The 21,752-nt window shown below is 49.4% G+C and overlaps 1 protein-coding gene across 4 annotated transcripts in view; it reads right to left on the reverse strand.

Annotated features, from left to right (window-relative positions):
* ACOXL (acyl-CoA oxidase like) overlaps nt 1-21,752 on the reverse strand; it is a 339,747-nt gene that overhangs the window by 258,103 nt on the left and 59,892 nt on the right. For all 4 annotated transcript variants that reach the window (XM_002691158.7, XM_059891623.1, XM_010809768.4 and 1 more), the window contains exons 8-9: nt 20,474-20,546; nt 14,211-14,343 (exon numbers count right to left, since the gene is read on the reverse strand). In XM_002691158.7, the coding sequence (XP_002691204.4) occupies nt 14,211-14,343; nt 20,474-20,546 (206 nt within the window). The remainder of the gene's footprint in view (nt 1-14,210; nt 14,344-20,473; nt 20,547-21,752) is intronic.

Below are 21,752 nucleotides of genomic sequence, written 5' to 3' on the forward strand. Positions count from 1 at the left end.
AAACATAGATTCTTTGACAGAGACATATTATTAAACTCTGTTCTACCTGCACTCACATTCACATTGAATAAAAAGAACAAAATTTTGAAATAAAGATTCAAGAAAGGGAGTAAAAACATGAGGGCACATCTCATAGAAATAAAGTCTTCCAGCCGGACTCCAGGAGAGCCTCACAGCGCTTCCCTTTCATGACCGGAATCTTTAGTCAGTATAACTTAAGTAGGGTCACAAGAAGCTGGACGCAGCTGAGCATGTAAGGAGAAGGGGAACTTGAAGCTGGTCACTTCGGGCATTGATGGGAGGGGAGACAGTTCACCTAAATTGGTGGGTTGACAGAGACGATGCACACACACTCAGCAGAGGACGGGGAAGACAAGACCAGACAAAGAGGGCCCTGCTGAAGTGTGAGTGTGTGGCCACTGGGACTCACAGGAGAAATGAAGAACACCTTCCCTAGTTTACAGGCTCTGCTGTGACTCATCGCTGCCTCCTCAGGTGACAGAATAAGTAGTCTGAGTTTTCTCCATGCTTCCAGGACAATTCTCAACGGTGCCTTCTCTTCCTCTGAAGAGAAAAACCCACTTCCCAAGGAGTAATCAAACCAAGCAGTCTCCACAGGGGAGCTGGCACTTGAGCGAGGCCTCAAGGGACTGGAAGAGTCAGTCTGGTGAGATGAGACCATCACACGGGGGCCGCAGCGTGAGTAATGGCTCAGCAGTAAGGACTCTGAGTCAGGCAGGAAGTCTGGGCAATAATACACCTGTGGGCGGTAACCACCAAGCACTTTCTGCAGGTTGAATGTGGTGCCAAGCAGAGCAGAAATGTCACTTCGTCTAAGCCTTGTAAAAACTCTGAGAAGGACGCAGAACTATCCCCATTCGGGGATGGGGAGATGGAGACTCAGAGACTCTGCTACCTTGCCTAAGATCACATAGCCACAAAGTCACTGAATCCCTGGGGATATTTGGACTGAAGTACTGAGCATCTTTTTTTAGATTAAACAAGTAAGTTTCTTTTGTTGTTTTTTATAAGTCGTCTGAAGATGAGTGAATGCTGATGTTAGTTTAGTTGCTCAACAATGTCCTTAGGGACCAAGCCCTATAGGTCCATGTTTAGCAACTAGCTGCTCATCCTTGTGCTCGTTGCCTCATGGTCACAAAGTGGCTGCCACAGCCCCAAGCATCATGCTGTATTGAGAGTCTTAAGTACAATGGAAAACATTGGGAGTATGAGCCTGGAGACACTAGAGAGATGCAGAAGGTGCGTGACTAAGGTAGACATACTCAGCAGTGCTTCTGCAAGGTTCACCTCGGCCTTTGCATAAGAGATCCTGGAGGAGACGCTGAGAGAAAAATTCCCTCGAGTGTGCTCTATTTTTGTCCAAAGACGCCTCTCATTCTTTGTTGGTAAGCAACCAGTTTGGTAATGGGCAATTAAATGAAACATCCAGTTTTGTGGGGATCGTGGAAGTTTCAGGGGCTGTCTGTCCTTTCACATCAGACTCCCCTAACTCCTCTCAGGCAGGTGCTCTGAAGCATCTCTAAGTCTTCTGGAATATCCAGCACTCCTCTCTCTCCAATCCTTCAAGCCTTTCTGCTACCAGTTATACTCAGAAAACCAGCCCAGGCCTTCAGTCAACCACAGAAGGAAGCACAAGTCACATCAAAATGAAGAAAATGAGTATTTTTTCAGAATTCTAAGAAAAACCTCCACTGTGGCTGGGTGCCCAAGACATTTCTCCATGAAGATATCAGAGTCATGTCTAAACAGGAAGGACATCTGATGCAGCACTGTCTTCTAAAAGCAAAGCCTGGGAACAACATAAGCGTCCACCAGGAGAGGGTTCAGCCGCAGTGAGTTACTATACAGTGTTTCAAAGACTGAGAGAAGTTTCTATACATTGACTCGGAAAGGTCTCCAGCCAGAATTTCACTTCCTGGGACTTCCCTGATGGGCCAGTGGCTAAGACTCCGAACTCCCAACGTAGGGGGCACACACTCAATCCCTGGTCAGGGAACTAGATCCCACATGCCACAACTAAGAGTTCCCATGTCACGACTGAGGAAGAGCTCCCCTTCCACGGTGGAGCCACAGCTAAGACCCAGCACAGCCAAAAAATCCCTTTAAATGATTTATTTGTCTGCCAATGCAGGAGATGCAGGTTTGATTCCTGGGTCAGGAGGATCGCCTGGAGGAGGAAATGGCAACCGACTCCAGTATCCTTGCCTGGGAGATCCCATGGACAGAGGAGCCTGGCAGGCTACAATTCATGGGGTCACAAAGAGTCGGGCATGACTGAGCAACTGAGCATGCACGCACTGAGTGAAAAAGAGGATTCATAAGGTGCTATGTAAAGGCAGGGTTGTACCAGAGGAAAGGCCATACTTAAATTCCTCCTCTCCCTTTCAAAAATTCTACTTAATTAAAAAAACAGAGTATAGGCAGAGAGCACACTTCTTATGTTAAGCACATCTAGTGATCTGAAGCTCAGTCACACACAAACATTGACAAAAGTGTCCTTTAATCTCAGATGTATTTCGCAGCAGTGGAAGGATCTCATTTGGTTGACAAGGTGAGTTCCTTTCAAAGGCAAGTCTGGAGCGTGGATAGAAACAAAGCCTGGATGAGATGCTAGACTCGAGAAATGGAGACTGGCCCCTCAGCGCCTCACACTGTGACAGTTATGTATTCAGGCATGAAAACTGGGCCATCATTCTTGCCACGCTAATCAGACAAAGAAATGAGATATGCAAATATTTTTTAAAAGTCGACTCACGACAACATTCTCATCAGGCAAAAAGTTAATGAAGAAAATAGGACCCTGTAGAGTCAACCCGGGGCCAGGGCCTATCATTCTGACTGCCTGACCTATAATACCCCTGGGAACAAACGTCAAGTTCAAGTCTAGGGCTGTCCCCAGAATCCTGGGGACTGGGGACAGACGGGACCCAAGGCTCAGAATGGCCTCGGCTCAAAGGTCAGAGGTTGCCCAAGCAAGAGGCAGGGAAGTCGCCAGCGATCCAAGACGCTGCACTTGAGGCCCCAGGTCTAGTGCTCATTCTCCAGTGCAGCCTCAAAATCAAGCCACTGGCGCGTCCCTGCTGGTGTCGGGGGTTGGGGTGTGGATTGCATCCCTGGTCAGAGAACTAAGATTCCGCACGCTGCAGGGAACCTGAGCACGTGTGCTGCAACTACGGAGCCCATGCGCTCTAGAGCCCGAGCTCGGCAGCCAGAAGAGTCACTGCAGTGAGAAGCCCATGGCAACCAGAGAGCAGCCCCTGCTCGCCGCTAGAGAGAAGCCCTCGCAGCAGTGATGACCCAGCGCAGTCAAAACTAATAAAAGAAAGAAAGCAAGCAGTCTTTGGCAAGAGGAGTTCAGGGGGGCCCCTCTGGGGTGGGGTGGGCACAATACTGCCCCACTCCCCATGAGCTGTTTGCCTTTGCCAAGCTACTTCACTTCCCAGACTCTGTCTTCTCATCTGTAAAATGGGAATCACCGCAAAGCTGCTGTGCACACTGGGTGAGAGAAGGCACGCTGAGCATCACACAGCTGGCCCACTATGGGCATTCAGCACATGCCAGTGCCCCTTCCTGGCTCCTGGAGCCCGAGAGCATGAAGATGCTTGTGATGGGCGGGGGAAGTCACAGGGCTGGGCCAGCTCACAGGTATTTTTTGAGGGGCCGCTAACAGAGCAGCAGCTAGTGCTGTGTGAAACCCTGCCCTCCAGGAGCTCACAGTCTAAGGGGCAATCGGAGATGAGACGACAGTTAACACCAGGGCTGAGATAAACCAGGTGCTGCACAAGCTCTATACCCAGAAAGGCAGCCACAAGAGCCTGAGGTCTCCTGGAGACCTAAAAGAGCAGGTGAGCAGGAACGGGAGAGCCTGGGAGGGTCGAGGGTGCAGAAACGGTTTGTGTGGACCCGGGAGGCGGCAGCACGTCGACTGCTGGACACTGAGATCAGTTTCTCTCCCTCAGAAAGAGTTCCCTCAACCCAGCCCCTCTGCAGTCTGGGGCCAGGGCTGCTCTCCAAGCTTGAAACCTATCACACGACCGCCTTTAGAAACCCTCAGACCTGTGGTCACACACCCGAACGGCACCACCGTCACACCGACAGTGTGTTGTCAGTGTGACTCACCCATGAGCAGTGTGCAAGGGTGAGCTAGGGAGCGAATGAGCGCTGCAGGAGACAAAAACAGAGTCTCTGCCCGGACACACGCGTGCCTGGGCTGCAAGCACGCTGGCGGGGCAGGTCCCAAAGTCACACGACAAAGATCTGGACACACACACAAGAAATGGAGAATGTTCACTGCCGTTGCTTTAAGATGCAGGTCAGAGTTCCCGTATCCATAATACAGCTGAAATACCGCATCTGATCTCCACAGAGCTCATTTGGACTGATTTATTCTGCACTAAAGACACCTTCCCTTCACCACGATATTCATCCATTCATCCATCCACCAAGTGCTTAACCAAGTCTAAAGCAGACAAGAGTGACCACGAAGACATAGGTCCTAATCAATCTCTGGAGGCTGACATTCCCAATGACCAGCCTGAAACTTTGAGGACCCTAGACGAGACCTACTTGCCCACTTCATGGCAAACAGAAAGGGGAAGAAGTGGAAGCAGTGACAGACTTTATTTCCTTGGCTCCAAAGTCACTGCAGACAGTGACTGCAGACATGAAATTAAAAGACGCTTGCTCCTTGGAAGGAAAGCTATGACCAACCTAGACAGCACATTAAAAAGCAGAGACTTTATTTTGCCAACAAAGGTCCATCTAGTCTGCTACTGCTGCTAAGTCACTTCAGTCGTGTCCGACTCTGTGCGACCCCATAGACGGCAGCCCACCAGGCTCTTCCGTCCCTGGGATTCTCCAGGCAAGAACACTGGAGTGGGCTGCCATTTCCTTCTCCAATGCATGAAAGTGAAAAGTGAAGTCGCTCAGTCGTGTCCAACCCTCAGTGACCCCATGGACTGCAGCCCACCAGTCTCATCCATCCATGGGATTTTCCAGGCGAGAGTACTGGAGTAGGGTGCCATTGCCTTCTCCATATAGTCTAAGCTAATGCTTTTCCAGTAGTCCTGTAAGGATGTGAGATTTGGACCATAAAGAAGGCTGAGCACTGAAGAATTGATGCTTTCAAATTGTGGTGCTGGAGAAGACTCTTGAGAGTCCCTCGGACTGCAAGGAGATCAAACTAGCCAATGCTAAAGGAAATCAACCCTGAATATTTATTAGGACTGATGATGAAGCTGAAGCTTCAATACTTTGGCCATCTGATGCAAAGAGCCAACTCACTAGAAAAGACCCTGATTCTGGGAAGGGAAAAGGAGAAAGGGGCAGCAGAGGATGAGATGGTCAGATAGCATCACTGACTCAACGGACAGGAATTTGAGTGAACTCCTGGAGATAGTGAAGGGCAGAGGAGTCCTGTGGCGCATTCCATGGTATTGCAAAGAGTTGGGCATGCTTAGCAACTGACCAACAACAACAAAAAGAAGTGTGAACGTCTTTGGCTTGTTCAATTTCACTGTGGTAGACAGAAACATTCAGAAATCATTCTGTTGGACTGAGCTCAGAGCTGAACACACTCAATGAACATAATACATGATAAACAGACCTTCTCCCCATAAAAGGACATTCAGTATGAAGTCTGGAGTGGCCCATCTCCCCTCCCTGCTCCTGCTCCCAGTGCACAACCGCTCAGAACCACAGTGACACGGGACCATCAGGCAAAGATAGTGGTGCCACTTGACAAAGTCAGGTCCCAGCTCGCAGCAGGGAAGGAAGCCTGAATTCTGGCCCCAGGGCTAACCATTCAGCATCTGCCAAACCCCAGTTTGGGAGGATTCTCCATGTTTTCCAATGTAGACAGTGAATTATTTTGCATCTTGGTTTGGTTTACCAAAGCAAATATAACTGTGAGCCAAAGTGGTCCGAAGATGACAGGGAGCACAGTCGAAGCTGAACTCAAAGAACCTCTTGCTTGAGGGTGACTAAGCAACCCAGTGTGAGTCAGGGCTGGACTCCAGCACCAGACTGCTGCAGCGGGAGACCCAGAAAACTCCAGACAAGCTGTCACCTCCTTCTGCATCTCAGTTTTCTCAACCGGAAAATGGGAATCACGACAGTATCCATCTTACAGGACTGCTGTTTCAATTTAAAAAAAAAAAGAAACAATGATGGGCTTCCCTGGTGGCTCAGAGGCCAAGTTTCCACCTGCCAATGCAGGAGACACAGGTTCAATCCCTGGTCAGGGTAAATCCCACATACTGCAGGGACAGCTAAGCCCATGCGCCAAAACTACTGAGCCTGTGCCCTGGAGGCTGGGAGCCGCAACCACCGAGCCCAAACATTCTAGAGCCTGTGCTCAGCAAAAAGAGAATCCCTAGAGAGTGGCCCGCCCAGGCTCTCCACAAGTAGAGAAGAGCCCACTCAGTGATGAAGACCCAGCACAGCCATGTAGATACAGAAATAAAGCAATTGAAAAAAAAGATGTATAAAAGGCTCAGAATGTGTCCTTCGAACAGGGAGGCACTGGATGGATTCCTCAGCGGTGACGAGGGAATGAGTGACGAAGCATGGAGGGAGGGGAAGGCGTGCAGTCCTTGTGCTACAGGGAGCATCAAGTTTCAGGTGGAAAATCTCCTAAGGACGGCACACCATCCATCCGTCATCCACGCCTGACCTTCCAGGTGGCACAGACAGCACTCCCTAGAGGCAGACAACAGGGCTTCCGTGGCGAGGTGAAGCTCCCTGCAGCTGCAGCCCGCGCACCCCTTCTGCCTGCCCTAGGTGAACAGGCTGCTGCTGAAACCGAGGCAGGCAAGCCCCTTCCAAGCAGGACCCAGGCCCAGAGCAAGCTGGGATCGCTCTGCACTGACAACACCATCCCTCGTTCCCTCACAGCTCCCACGGCCACGCCCAGGGTTTGAGGAGACTGGGGTTTCCCACAAGGTTGACTCAGCCTCTGATGACTTAGTTGAAGGGAGTCCTGTTCCTTGGAGGCTTCCCTGGTGGCTCAGTGGTAAAGAATCCACCTGCAATGCAGAAGATGTGCGTTGGATCCCTGGGTCAGGAAGATCCCCCAGAGAAGGAAATGGCAACCCACTCCAACATTCTCGCCTAGAAAGTCCCATGGACAGAGGAGCCTGGTGGGCCACAGGCCATGCGGCCTCAAGAGTTGGACACAACTGAGTGACTCAACCACTATACACACCCACAGTTTTACATATATGTTACATATATATACACACACACATATAAATAACAGCAACCGACACTGTAAACAAACACTGTACATCAACTATACTTCAATTTTTAAAAATAAATTAAAAAAAAAGATAACTCCACATCCTAGAGTCTTGATCTTGAGCCCAACAATTATTACCCTGATGAATTCCAATTCTCCTTATATCGACCACTTTGTAAAAAGCAACACTCACAACTGATAGGAAGCTAATGAGAACAAAAAATCCCAGCCAATTCTTGAATAGAAAAGTAAACAAAATGTAAAGGGAAGACATCTGCAAATCATTATTGGTATTTGTCGCCCTCTGGTGGTCAGCCTCAAGAAGTGTCTACATCAGAAAATCCTGGAAACTGTATTTTACAGATGGTCCCTCTACGGATCATTCAGGCCAAAGCTCTCATCCCATGGGACTTCCCCAGCATTTGAGCAAGTTCTGCTACTCTGCTCCCCACTCCATGTGTGTATGTGAGCGCGTGTTAGGATGCTAAAGAAAGAATAACTCCAACCTGTGTAGAACAAGAGGAGCTTATGATTCTGCTCCCTCGGGACACATGTAACGCATCTGAAAAGACAGACAGCTGACATGGAGGAGCCCCTGTCTTCATCTCTCCAGTACCATTCTCTGTGTGAAGAGATCGCTGGCCACGCTACTAAAGGGTCGGGACTTCCATGGTCCAGTGGCTAGGACTCCACACTCCCAACGAATGGGGCCCAGGTTTGATCCCTGGTCAGGGAGCTAGAGGGGCTTCCCAAGTGGCTCAGCAGTAAAGAACTCAACTGCAGTGCAGGAGATTTGGGTTCGATCCCTGGGTTGGGAAGATCCCCTGGAGAAGGAAATGGCAACTCACTCCAGCATTCTTGCCTGGAGAATCCCATGGACAGAGGGCCTGGTGGGCTGCAGTCTGGGGGGTCACAACTGAGCATGCATGCAGGGAGCTAGATACCACGAGCTGCAACTAAGACCCAGAGAAGCCAAATAAATATTTTTTTAAGTGCCAAGAGAATAAACATCCAGCAACTTCGGTTTACCAGTTCCAACAGAACACACATTTGTGGGTAGCACATATCTTTAAGACATTACTCCAGGGAACCCATCCCCTCCTCTCCATTCCACCCTCTTTATGCCACACTGTTTGATGGGGCAGAGGTCTCACCATGCTCATTATCACAGTGCTTCCACCTCCTTCCAAACATATTCATTTCAGTCCCCCCCCCACCGACCCTGAAGCTCTTAGACTCACATGGCCCTACAGAGATGCCCCTTATTCGAGCCTACTGCTGGAAGAGAGCTGTATGCTTCTGGCCTCTCCTGACACACCCCTGCCTGGGGAGGTTTTTCTAATATGTGATGTCCATTCAGTGAGTGGCTGCTTTTCTCGAGAATATTCCACAGCTCCCACTAACTACTAAATCATAGAGGAACTGATCATCACTGCGTTCAGAGTCTTTGTAGTAGAATGGGTGAGTTGGCAGATGATGGATGAGCGGATGTTTGCTAAGTCACTTCAGTCGTGTCCGACTCTTTATGACCCGTGGACTGAAGCCCACCAGTCTCCTCTGTCCAAGGGATTCTCCAGGTAAGAATGGTGGAGTGGCTTTCCATGCCCTCCTCTAGGGCATCTTCCCGACTCAGGGACTAAACTCGCGTCTCATGTCTCCTGCGTTGGCAGCTGGGTTCTTTACCACCAGCACCACCTTTCTTCCTTCCATTTCCCCCTCTCCCTTCCTTCCACCCATGCGTGTGCTCATACATACACCCATCCACCAACACACTCACACATTCGCCTGTCCATTCAGCTGTCTGTCTGTCCATTCATCTACCCACCCACTCATCCATCCCTCCATCCATCCCTCCTCCCACCCACCCACTTATTTACCTCCCACCTTTTCACTCATCTGGGCTTTCCAGGAGGTGGAATTAAACAGACAAAAATCTGATAGCTTCATAGTGGTAAGTGTAAGTGTTAGTCACTCAGTCGTGTCTGACTCTTTGTAACCCCATGAACTATGGCCCACCAGTTTCCTCTGTCCATGGCGATTCTCCAGCAAGAATACTCCAGCCACACCCTCCCCCAGGGGATTTTCCTGACCCAGGGATTGAACCCAGGTCTCCTGCATTGCAGGTGGATTCTTTACCATCTGAGTAGTAGCCACAGAAATTAAAATTATGAATATAAGAGGACTGAGTGAGCTTCACCACAGGAAAGGGAGTCACAACATCTGGTTCGAGGTCAACAGAGCAGATAGGATGTTAGTTACACCCTGAAACCAGCTCCCCAGCCCTGGCCCATGACTGAGGCACACAAGCATGGCACTACAGGGCTGGATGCAGGAACCAGACACTGGGGAAGAGAACCCCGATGTCATTTCTGGGGAGGGCTTCCCTGGTAGCTCAGCTGCTAAAGAATCCACCTGCAATGTAGAAGGAAGTTCAATTCCTGGGTTGGAAAGATAACCTGGAGAAGGATAGGCTACCCATTCCAGTATTCTTGGGCTTCCCTGGTGGCTCAGATGGTAAAGAATCTGCCTGCAATGTGGGAGACCTGGCTTCAATCCCTGGGTTGGGAAGATTGCCCTGGAGGAGGGCATGGCAACTCACTCCGGTATTCTTCCCTGGAGTATCCCCATGGACAGAGGAGCCTGGCAGGCTGCAGTCCATGGGGTCACAGAGAGTTGGACATGACTAAGCGACTGAGCACAGACATAGAGAACACCCCAAGCCAAGACCAGAGAGCAGCAGGAGCCCAAAGCCTGCTCTGCCTTGTGTTCACCCAAGTGACGGCACCACCTCACCCTCTTAGACCAACAGCCACCTCCGTCTCAGGAGACTCAACTGCCCCCAGCCTCCTCCTCTTTGCTGTTCCAATCCCCCATGAACCATCAGAAGGTCTTGGAAAGGTGGTTCGAGGACACAAGGTCCCAAACTCCCATCAGTAGAGGAGAGAGGGACTCTTGAAAAGGCTCCCCTGGTGGCCCCGTGACAAAGACCAGAAGGAGACCATGCAGGAGATGCATGTTCAACCCCAGGGTCAGGAAGATCCCCTGGAGAAGGAAACGGCAACCCACTCCAGTGTTCCTGCCTGGGAAACCCCATGGACAGAGGAGCCTGGTGGGCTACAGTCCATGAGGTTGCAAAAAGTTGGACATGACTAGCAGATTAAACAACAACTCCCTGAATAAGAACCACCAAAATCAAAGGCAGCATAGTGAATGCCCACCTCAGACAGATTCCTTTACCTCCTCAGTTTCCCCATATGTAAAATGAGGAGATGGATGGAGCCCTCTCAGAGTTGTTTGAGGAGAAATGAGTTAATACCTGTGAAGCATGTATCATGGGCATGGCTTATAGTAAGCAAGGGGTGGGGGGGGGGGCATTGCTTTTTATTTATTTGGCTGTGCCAGGTCCTAGCTATGGCACGTGGGATCTTTGATCTTCGTTGTAGCATGCAAACTGTTAGTCATATGGGATCTAGTCCCCTGACCAGAGATCAAACCCAGCCCCCTACACTGGGAGCTCGGAGACCTAGCCACTGGACCACCAGAGAAGTCCCAAACCCGTCTGTTCTGGGCAGCCATTCTCCAAGTGTGGTTCTGGACCAGTAACCGCAGCATCACCTGGGGCCTTGGAGGAAACGCAGATTCTCTGGCCCCATGCCGGTGCTGCTGCACCAGGAACCCTGAGGGTGGGCCCCAGCTGCGGAGTAACACCTACTTAAAGGATGAGGGAGACTCTTAAAGTGGGGACCAGCTTTTCTTATGCTAAAATATTGTTGCTGTTGCCAGGTCTGACTCTTCACAACCCCACAGACTGCAGCACAACAGGCTTCCCTGTCCCTCTCCCAGAGTTTGCCCAAGTTCACGCCCCTTGCATCGGAGATGCCATCCAACCATCTCGTCCTAAAATGCTAAAATATTACTTTCCTGCAAAATCAACCCAAAACTCTGAGCTCGGTCTCATGTGTGTTTCTGACTCCTCCTCTGCCTCCCAACTCACAGTGACTCTCCCTAGATCCCTTCCTCCTTCAGAAAAGGCTCCCCAGCATCCCCCTCTACTTCAGCTGCAGGATTCGATCAATGCGCCCTCCCCAATCCCTGCCAAATGTCTTAGCTTCCTTTCCTCTAGTCCCTGCTAATAATTTAATCGGACATGGCATCTGGGGGCACAAATGACAGCAAGGCTATTACAGCAAGTCTTTAAGAGAAAACCTGAAAGGACTGAGAAATGTGACAAAAATGAGAGGCAACCATGGCAGCGGGGAAAAAAGACATCTGGGCAGAGTTTTAAAGCAGCAGGCGCGCCCGGCCTTGAGCAAACAGGGAACTGCGGTGACAGTTTTCTAACACAGGCGGAATGAGCGTCAGAGAAAGTGATCCATTCCCTGCTCATCAGCAAGCGCGGGGCAAGCAGGACCATCTGAGGTTTCCCCTGAGACAGCATCTGTCCCGTGGTTGAGCCGTGAGAGAAGAGGAGCTGCCAAGAGAGGCGAGGTCATTCTCATCCAAGAGGCTCACGATGAGATCACAATGGCCCGGGTCCGTCAGGGACAACACCCCGGCAGCATCTGGACCCCTCGGGTCTGAGCCCATCCAGCTCTGCGGCGGGCCTCTGCTCACCGGGAAAACCTGCCTCCCGCACAGAGCAAGTGCTGGCTCATCACTGCTGTGTCACATCGCTGCGCACACGTCCTCACTCAGGCTGCACTGTGATCAGAAGGCCAATTTTACGGATGAAGAAACTGAGGCCTAAAGAAGGCTACCAGGACTTCCCTGGTGGATCAGGGGTTAGGAATCCACCTGCCAATGCAAGAGACTCAGGTTTGGTCCCTGGTCTGGGAAGATCCCACATGCCACGGAGCAATTAAGCCCGTGCCCCACCACTCCGTGGCATGTGAGATCTTCCCAGCCAGCGCTCTGGAGCCAAGGAGCCTACTCAGGCAACTAGTAAGCCCAAGTGCTGCAACGACTGACGCCTGCTTGCCTAGAGCCGATGCTCAGAAACGAGAGAAGCCACCGCAGTGAAAATCCCACACACTGCAACTAGAGAAAGCCTATATGCAGCAACAAAGACCCAGTGCAGTCAAAAAATAATAAATACATCAAAATTAATTTTAAAAAAAGTTTAAGTTGATTCTCTCCCAAAAGTACCCACTCCAGTGCCCCATCTCCACTACCCTATGCCAGCCACCCTGGGAGTCCACCAGTGGCCCCTGGCAGTACAGACATCCTTCCCATGGCATCACCCACTCCAGCACAGGGCTTCCAGAGTACCTTTACAGCCACGAACCAGTGTGTGGCTTTAATATTCAGCAGCACGCCCCTCCGAGGGGCCCAGAGGCTACTGCGATCCAAGGAGCCCTCGTGCAGCCACAGCGGCCATCACAGCACCAGGGAACCCTGAGCAGATTTCTTTCCCGTCTGCTCTACAGAGCAATTCTAGGTGCATCTGCTTTCTCAGCTTTTGCCTTCTGGAGTCTGAGAGATGGCTGAAACGGTGTCTATCCCAGACGCGGGAGAAGTATTATTTTATTTGTATCTGACAGCCCTGGCTCTTTGTTGCTATGTGCAGGCTTTCTCTAGCTGCAGGGACTGGCGGCTCCTCTCCAGCTGTGGTGCGAAAGCCTCTCCCTGCAGAGGCTTCTCTCGGTGCGGGGCACAGGCTCCAGGCACAGGGGCTTCAGCAGCTGTGGCTCCCGGGCTCTAGAGCACAGGCTCGATCGTTGTGGCACCGGGCTTAGTAGCCTCGAGGCATGTGGGATCTTTCCGGACCAGGGATCCAATTCATGTCTCCTGCACGGGCAGGTTGGTTCTTCACCGCTGGACCCCCAGGAGAAGTACTGGCTTGGCCAAAGGATCTTTCAGGTTTTTGTGTAACATCGCACATATGAACTCTTGGCCAGCCCAATATTTCCCTCTGCGCTTTGCTGCTGGATCAGCGCCTTGGAGTCACTCCTGGGCCCACATCCTGAGGTTCTCCTGGAGCCTCACCCACTCAGTTGGTTTGGCTGAGACCCACCGGGCCACTCCAGACCTGGGTCTTCAGAACTGAACACGCACCTCACCCACTTTACAGAGCCAGCGAGAATAAGCACAGAAGCAGCACCCACAAGCAGGCCGGCAGTCACCAGCTCAGGACTGAGTATCACAGCTGCACCCACGGCGGGGAAGAGCGCCATGGAGGCGGAGCGCGGCCAGGCGGGCTTGTGAGCCGCACAGACCCGGCAGAGGGAGGGAGGGAAGGCTTTCCTGCTATTCCTGACGCCAGGCCTGGGGTCAAGTGAACGGAACTTATCCCTTCTCAGTGGAGAAGCCGGGTGCCAGCCACACATGGATGTTTGCTGGTATCTCAATGCTCCGTGCAGCTTCCCCCTGCTCCGTGGAGCCTAAGAAGGGAAAGAAATGGGAAGGAACCAGAGGGCAGGCAGTGCCGCACTCTGAAGAGGAGGCAGCTTGCGGAGCACTCTCTCCCGGCTGCTGTTTCCAAGTCAGAGTATAGCAGGGGTGGGGAAAGGGGGGTACGACTGGCTCCTGGAGGTCTGACCCCATGGTCCTGCCTGTGACGGTAACGGTCACATGCCAAGCAGACGTGCACGCATCAACACTCCCCGATGGACTCAGCCAAGACACGCAGGCTGTTACCCACTAGTCAGCTCTTAGCTGCTTTTCCAGAAGATGGGCTCCTTCCGAAGGACCTGTTCTCCAGGGGCCCACCTTTAGTGGCCTTGTTGCTGTAAGGACCAGGCTCCACCCACCGTAATCCACAGCACACATGTGGATGTAGAGGGATGTTGAGAAGGCTGCAGAAAGTTCTCTGTGTAGAGCTAACTGGCACTGGCATTTAACCAGCAACCCAAGCCACCTTGTGCCCACTGTGGTTCAAGAAGCTCAGTTCCTGAGATTGTCACCCAGCTCTGGACACGTGGAAACCAAACATTGAGGGAAACTAGTCAGTTACCTTCATGGAGCCCATAGCTTGGAAAGTCACAGCGAGTCTGGAAGGGGTCAGCGCCGCCAGCATCGCATTGAATCTCGCACTCTTGTCCTTAATGGGGGAGTGGTACTGCCCATCTGGACCCACGGAACCGAACCTGCGGTGTCGGGGAGTGGAAGGAGAGGTGGGGTGAGCGTAGGAGGAGGACATGGAGCCTGGAAATGAAGGCAGGTGGCTCCCACAGGCACACGCAGGGAAGTCATGCAGGGCTCCCCATCCTGCAGCCTCCCTCCCAAGACAGCAGCGTGAGGGGCAGGACAAGCACCCCCCCAGGAGACGCTGAGAGAGGCTGAGTCACGGAAAGTAAGAGCCGATATCCTGCCACTACCATCTGTGGCTCAGTGGTGCCCCAGACACAGAGAGGCCTGAGGACTGCCATCATCAACCCAACTCTGGAGCCTGGCAGGCCATCCGCAATACACCATAGACTTCATCCTTTTAAACTGCTCAATGGTCTTTAGTATATTCACAAAGTTGTACAACCATGACTACTATTCGGTTCCTAAACACCTCATCGCCCCAAAAGAAACCCCGTGCCATTAGCACTCACATCCCAGATTCCCTACCCTTTAGGGCCTGGCGGCTATTCACCTGTTCTCTAACTCTCGGGATCTGTCAATTCTGGACGTTTCACGTAAGCAATGTCACACAACGTGTGCTCTTTGTGTCTGGCTTCTTTCACCTGACACACTTTTCTCAAGGTTCGCACGTGTCTTCACATGGATCGGTGGTTGTTGTTCAGTCACCAGCTGAGCAACAGATCTGTGTCTGACTCTGTGCCCCATGGACCGCAGCCTCCAGGCCTCTCTCTTGCTCCCCATTTCCCGCAGTTTGCCCGAGTATCAGTGCTTCATTCCTTTTAAGGCCAAATGATATTCCATTGTACGGGTATACCTTAGGTTGCTTATCCATTCATCAGTTGATGGATATTTCTGTTGTTGCCACTCTTTGGGCTGTTATGAATAACTGTTATGAACATCCGTATACAAGTTTTTTTGTGGATATATTTTCAGTTCTCTTGTGGACAATGTTTTCATACAGACCAAGCAGTAGAATTGGTAAGTGCCATGAAGACGTTAACTTTTGAAATTGTACTTATTTATTTATTTTTGGCTGCACTGGGTCTTCACCGCTACACGCAGGTTTCCTCTAGTTGCCACAGGCGGGGCTCCTCTCTGGCTGTGGCGCACAGGCTTCTCACTGCAGTGGCTTCTCCTGTTGCAGAGCACAGGGTCGAGAGCGAGGGCTCAGCACTTGTGGCACATGGGCTCCGTTGCCCCGTGGCATGTGGGATCTTCCCGGACCAAGGATCGAACCCGTGTCCCCTGAATTGGCAGGCAGATTCTTTACCACTGGGCTACCGGGAAGTCTGACTTTAAACTTTTGAAGAGCTGACAAGCTCTTTTCCCAATTGACAACACCGGTTTACATCCCCACCAGCAATAGATGAGGGCTCGAATTTCTCTAAATCTTTGCCAACACTTGTTATCATCTGTCTCTTTTATTATAGCCATGAAGTGAGTACAAAATGGTACTTCGCTGTGGTTTTTTAACTGGCATTTCCTCGCTGACACTGATGTTGAACATCGTTACATGTACTCTTAGCCATCTTCTGTATCTTCTTTGGGTAAATGTCCATTCCTATTTCTGCCCATTTTCTAGTTGGGTCATTTGTCTTTTTATAGTTGAGCTGTAATGTGGTTCCTTTTATAGTCTGGATATTAGGTTCTTATACATGATTCACAAATCTTCTCTGCCACTCTGTGGATGTCTTTTCACTCTCTTCATAGCGTCCTTTGCTGCACAAGGTTTTCAAATTTGGATGAAGTCCAGGGTGTATCTATTTTTGCTTTGGTTCTTTGTGCTCTTGCTGTCAAATCTCATAAATCATTGCCTAAACAAGGTCACAAAGATTTACACCTATGTTTTCTCTTATGAGTTTTATGGGTTTAGCTCTTATATTTAGAGCTGTGATCCACCTTCTGTTAATTTTTGTACATCGTATGCAATAAAGGTCCAAGTTCATGTATTTGCATATGGATATCCAGTTGTTCCAGCACCATTTGTTGAGAAGACCTTTCTTTCCCCATTAAATTATCTTGTCACCCTTGCTAAATATCAACTGACTATAAACACTAGAATTTCTCTCTAGATCCTCTATTCTGTTCCATTCTCCATCCATCTAGCCTTATACCAGCACCACAGTGACCTGACAACTTTAGGTTTGTAGTAATTTTTCAAATCAGGAATGGGAGTCCTCCTGCTCTGTTTTCCATTATCCAGATTATTTTGGCTACTCTTAAGTGTCTTGCATCTCCATCTGAATTTTAGGACCAGCTTCTCCATTCCTTCAAAAAAAAAAAGCAACTGAAGTTTTGATAAGGATTTCAATGGATCTGTACATCTATTTACAAGCCCATTTTTGATCAAGTGATAAACCAACACCCCCAAGTGTGTTGCCTCTGCTGTTTCATAGTATTTGGGGGGCTATACCAATGGAATAGTTTTCAATCAAATCTTACCAAAGAATATTCTATACACTCTCATACCTTCTACAGACCTTGGAGCCCCCTATCATTTTTCTTTCTGATTGAATGTGACTTTCTAATCTCTAGTGCATTGGATAAATGCTAAACCAGTTGGATGAGGTTCTGATAGAGGACTGTCCAATCCACTAAGATCCCATTTGGGTGAGTAAGACAGAGGGCACACCACATCTACAGCTTCTCTTGCCTCTTCCCCATCTCTGAGAGTGCAGTGATGCTGGTAAGCGACAGGAAGCATGCAGGGAAGGCTGGTGGTCCTCAGATCTGCTGGCACGGGCACTGGTTGTTTCTGAGGGGCCTGGGGGCTTCATCACCTACTGGGATACCTACAAAATGCTTTTGTTGCCCACATTTTGTGCGTGTGTGCTGAGTCACTCAGTCGTGTCCATCTCTTTATAATCCCAGGGACTGTGTCCCGCCAGGCTCCTCTGTCCATGGGATTCTCCAGGCAAGAATACTGGATTGGGTTGCCATTTCCTCCTCCAGGGTATCCTTTTCACACAGGGATTGAATCGGGTCACCTGTGGTGCAGGCAGATTCTTTACTGTCTGAGATACAAGGGAAGCCCCTGTTTCCATTTTATTTCCTACCAATTCACAAGGGGAAAAAAGTTAACAAACCGAATTTGGTTCATTTTAAGTTTGTTTCGCCCATTAGTTTATTTAAACTTTTTATATCTATGACATATATTTGCTGGCAAGAACTTGAAGGCAACAGAAAAGAGTAAAATGTTCAAGGAAAATCTATAGGAAAGCACGGAGCATGACTGATGGCTTGCCTTTTCACAGATTTAAATATCACTGTAGTTCAGGATTGTTATTGGATTCATGAAAAGATGCTGAGAAAAGTAAAAGTAATTGGTGTTTCTCAGCCTGCATTAAGGAGAAGGCAATGGCACCCCACTCCAGTACTCTTGCCTGGAAAATCCCATGGACGGAGGAGCCTGGTAGGCTGCAGTCCATGGGGTCGCTAAGAGTCGGACACGACTGAGCGACTTCACTTTCACTTTTCACTTTCATGCATTGGAGGAGGAAATGGCAACCCACTCCAGTGTTCTTGCCTGGAGAATCCCAGGGACGGAGGAGCCTGTTGAGCTGCCGTCTATGGGGTCGCACAGAGTCGGACACGACTGAAGCGACTTAGCAGCAGCAGCCTGCTTAAGCATTGTGAACTCCTGGGCTCCACACCTGGAATGCACCTGTGGAAGTGCATTCACCTCACTGGAATGCACCTTGATCTCACTGAGGGATGCTGGGAAACGACACTAAACACTTGTGACACTGGGCTTCCCTGGTGGCTCAGTGGTAAAAAAAAATCTGCCTGCCAAGCAGGAGATGTGAGTTCAATCCCTGGGTCAAGAAGATGCCCTGGAGAAGGAAATGGCAACCCACTCCAGTATTCTTGTGTGGAAAATCCCACGGACAGAGGATCCTGACAGGCTACAGTCCATGGAGCCCCAAAAGAACTGGATACAACTTAGCAACTAAACAACAACAACTTAAGACATTATTCACCCAATCAGTTCAGTTCAGTTGCTCAGTCGTGTCTGACTCTTTGCGACCCCACGAACTGCAGCACGCCAGGCCTCCCTGTCCATCACCAACTCCCGGAGTCTACCCAAACCCATGTCCATCGAGTCGGTGATGCCATCCAGCCATCTCATCCTCTGTCATCCCCTTCTCCTCCTGCCCTCAATCTTTCCCAGCATCAGGGTCTTTTCCAATGAGTCAGCTCTTCGCATCAGGTGGCCAAAGTATTGGAGTTTCGGCTTCAACATCAGTCCTTCCAATGAACACCCAGGACTGATCTCCTTTACGATGGACTGGTTGGATCTCCTTGCAGTCCAAGGGACTCTCAAGAGTCTTCTCCAACACCACAGTTCAAAAGCATCAATTCTTTGGCGGTCAGCTTTCTTTATAGTCCAATTCTCACATCCATATATGACCACTGGAAAAACCACAGCCTTGACTAGACAGACCTTTGCTGACAGAGTAATGTCTCTGCTTTTTAATACGCCGTCTAGGGTGGTCATAACTTTCCTTCCAAGGAGTGTCCTTTAATTTCATGGCTGCAATCACCATCTGCAGTGACTTTGGAGCCAAAAAAAAATAAAGTCAGCCACTGTTCCCACTGTTTCCCCATCTATTTCCCATGAAGTGATGGGACCAGATGCCATGATCTTAGTTTTCTGAATGTTGAGCTTTAAGCCAACTTTTTCACTCTCCTCTTTCACTTTCATCAAGAGGGTCTTTAGTTCTTCTTCACTTTCTGCCATAAGGGTGGTGTCATCTGCATATCTGAGGTTATTGATATTTCTCCCAGCAATCTTGATTCCAGCTTGTGCTTCATCCAGCCCAGCATTTCTCATGATGTATTCTGCATATAAGTTAAATAAGCAGGGTGACAATATACAGCCTTGACATACTCCTTTTCCTATTTGGAACCAGTCTGTTGTTTCATGTCCAGTTCTAACTGTTGCTTCCTGACCTGCATACAGGTTTCTCAAGAGGCAGGTCAGGTGGTCTGGTATTCCCATCCCTTTCAGAATTTTCCACAGTACTGGTTATAATAGCCTCCAAAGCTGAAAGAGGGTACCTTACCTCCTGCCATCCACAAAGGAAGCAATAACACTGTTTTATGATAACCAAAAAAAAAATTAAGGGAAATAATCTAAATACCCAACAATAAGGGACTGATTATATAACTTACAGATAATTTATTTAACAGCTTATGATGGCAATATTAAAAATGATAATGCCTATGTGTATTTCAGGCTTCCCCGGTAGCTCAGACAGTAAAGAATCTGTCCACAATGCAGGCGACCCAGGTTCAATCCCTGGGTCGGGAAGATCCCCTGAAGAAGGAAATGGCAACCCACTCCAATATCCTTGCCTGGAGAATTCCATAGACAGAGGAGCCTGACAGGCTACAGTCTATGGGGGTCTCAAAGAATCAGACACAACTGAGCAACTAACATTTTCTATGTGTATTTATTGTTGCATAGAAACTTTGGACATATTTTGTTAAACAGAAACTACAAGTTATAAAAAAAAAAATAGAATTTCTAAGTGGATCTCATTCAGTAAAAATCAAACATCTCTCTCTCTCTTTAGTATCTACTCATAGAGAAAAGTCTAAAATGTTAAACACAAAAGTGTAATAAACATTGTGGACAGATGATCAAACCAGTCAATCCTAAAGGAAATCAACTCTGAATATTCACTGGAAGGACAGATACTGAAGCTGAAGCTCCAATACTTTGGCCACCTGATGCAAAGAGCTGACTCATTGGAAAAGACCCTGATGCTGGGAAAGACTGAGGACAGGAGGAAAAGCGGATGACCGATGAAATGGTTGGATGGCATCACTGACTCAACGGACAAGAGTTTGCACAAACTCCCAGAGATAGTGAAGGAGGGTGAAACCTGGCGTCCTGTAGTCCATGGGGCTGCAAAGAGTTGGACACAACGTAGCGACTGGGCAACAACAAGAAAGGTGATAGTACTGGGGATAACTTTAGATTTTCTTTTATTTGTTTATCCACCTTTCCTGACTGGTAAAACTGTAAACGTGGTTATAAGAAGACAGCTGGGCGTACCGCCCATGAGACCTAGGAACCAGGCCTGGGGGGCAAAGAGCTCACAGCTGCAGCACGTCTGAGTTAAGGAGGCAGCTACTCACTTATCCAGCAGGTTCTCCCTTGGTATCCGAACACTGTCAAATCTCAGAATCCCGTTATCCACACCATGTAGACCTAGAGAGAACAGACAGGAAATGGAGCTGCAGGTGGGACAAGCTTATGAGCATCAGAAATACTGTCCCATGGGACTTCCCTGGTGGTCCAGTGGCTAAGAGTCTGCACTCCCAACGCAGGAGGCTCGGGTGTGATCCCTGCTCAGAGAGCTAGATCCAGCTTGCCACAACTAAGGGTTTGCATGTTGCTTCTGCTGCTCAGTCAGGAAGTTGTGTCCAACTCTGCGACCCCGTGGACTGCAGCACGCCAGGCTTCCCTGTCCTCCAATACCTCCTGGAGTTTGCTCAAGTAGAGGTTGTATGCTACAGCTAAAAGAGCCCACACGCTGTGACTAAGACCTGCTGCAGCCAAATATACAAACACATTTCTTAAAAAAATACACGCCAAGACATTTTTCAAAACAGTTATGCCATCGCTGCCACTTTCTAGGTTGGACATCACTGAAACGCAAAGCCCTTCTTCCACTTCCAGAATCGTGGCTGCTTTCTTATCTGGGGTGAAGATGCCATCTGCTCGTTTCCATGCAGCGTGGTGCCTGTCTGTCCAGCTGCCTCCTCACTAATGAGAACGGAGGAGGAAGTGCTGGACTTTCTAGGGCTCAGCCGGGGCCACAGCTGTCTGCCTGGGCAGTTGCTGAGGCTGGAAAAGGGGAGAATTCCAGGCAGCCGAGAGAACATCTGACTGAACATACAGAAGCAGCAAAGCTCATTCAGCCCCGCCAGTGACCCCAAACTCAATTTCTCCTCCTTCCCAATGCTTCCTCCTCCAAACACAGGGTGAATTTGCAATAGCAAAGGCCTAAAAGACACTGGAAAACGGCCAGAGGGACAGCAGCAGGTAGGTAGAGTGGTCCCTTCAAAACCAGTCTCTTCTGCCTTCACTGCTTTGGTGAGTTAGGCTAGACTCAGGTGGGGAAAAGTGGAAACAGTGACAGATTTCGTTTTCTGGGGCTCCGAAATCACTGTAGACAGTGATGCAGCCATGAAATTAAAAGATGCTTGCTCCTTGGAAGAAAAGCTATGATAAATCTAGACAGTATATTAAAAAGTAGAGACATCACTTTGCCAACAAAGGTCCGTAGAGTCAAAGCTATGGTTTTTCCAGTAGTCATTAACAGATGTGAAAGTTGAACCATAAAGATGGTTAAGTGCTGAAAAACTGATACTTTTGAACTGCAGTGCTTGAGAAGATTCTTGAAAGTCTCTT

The sequence above is a fragment of the Bos taurus genome, chromosome 11 (assembly GCF_002263795.3).
Source record: "Bos taurus isolate L1 Dominette 01449 registration number 42190680 breed Hereford chromosome 11, ARS-UCD2.0, whole genome shotgun sequence".
In the NCBI taxonomy this organism is placed as follows: domain Eukaryota; kingdom Metazoa; phylum Chordata; class Mammalia; order Artiodactyla; family Bovidae; genus Bos; species Bos taurus.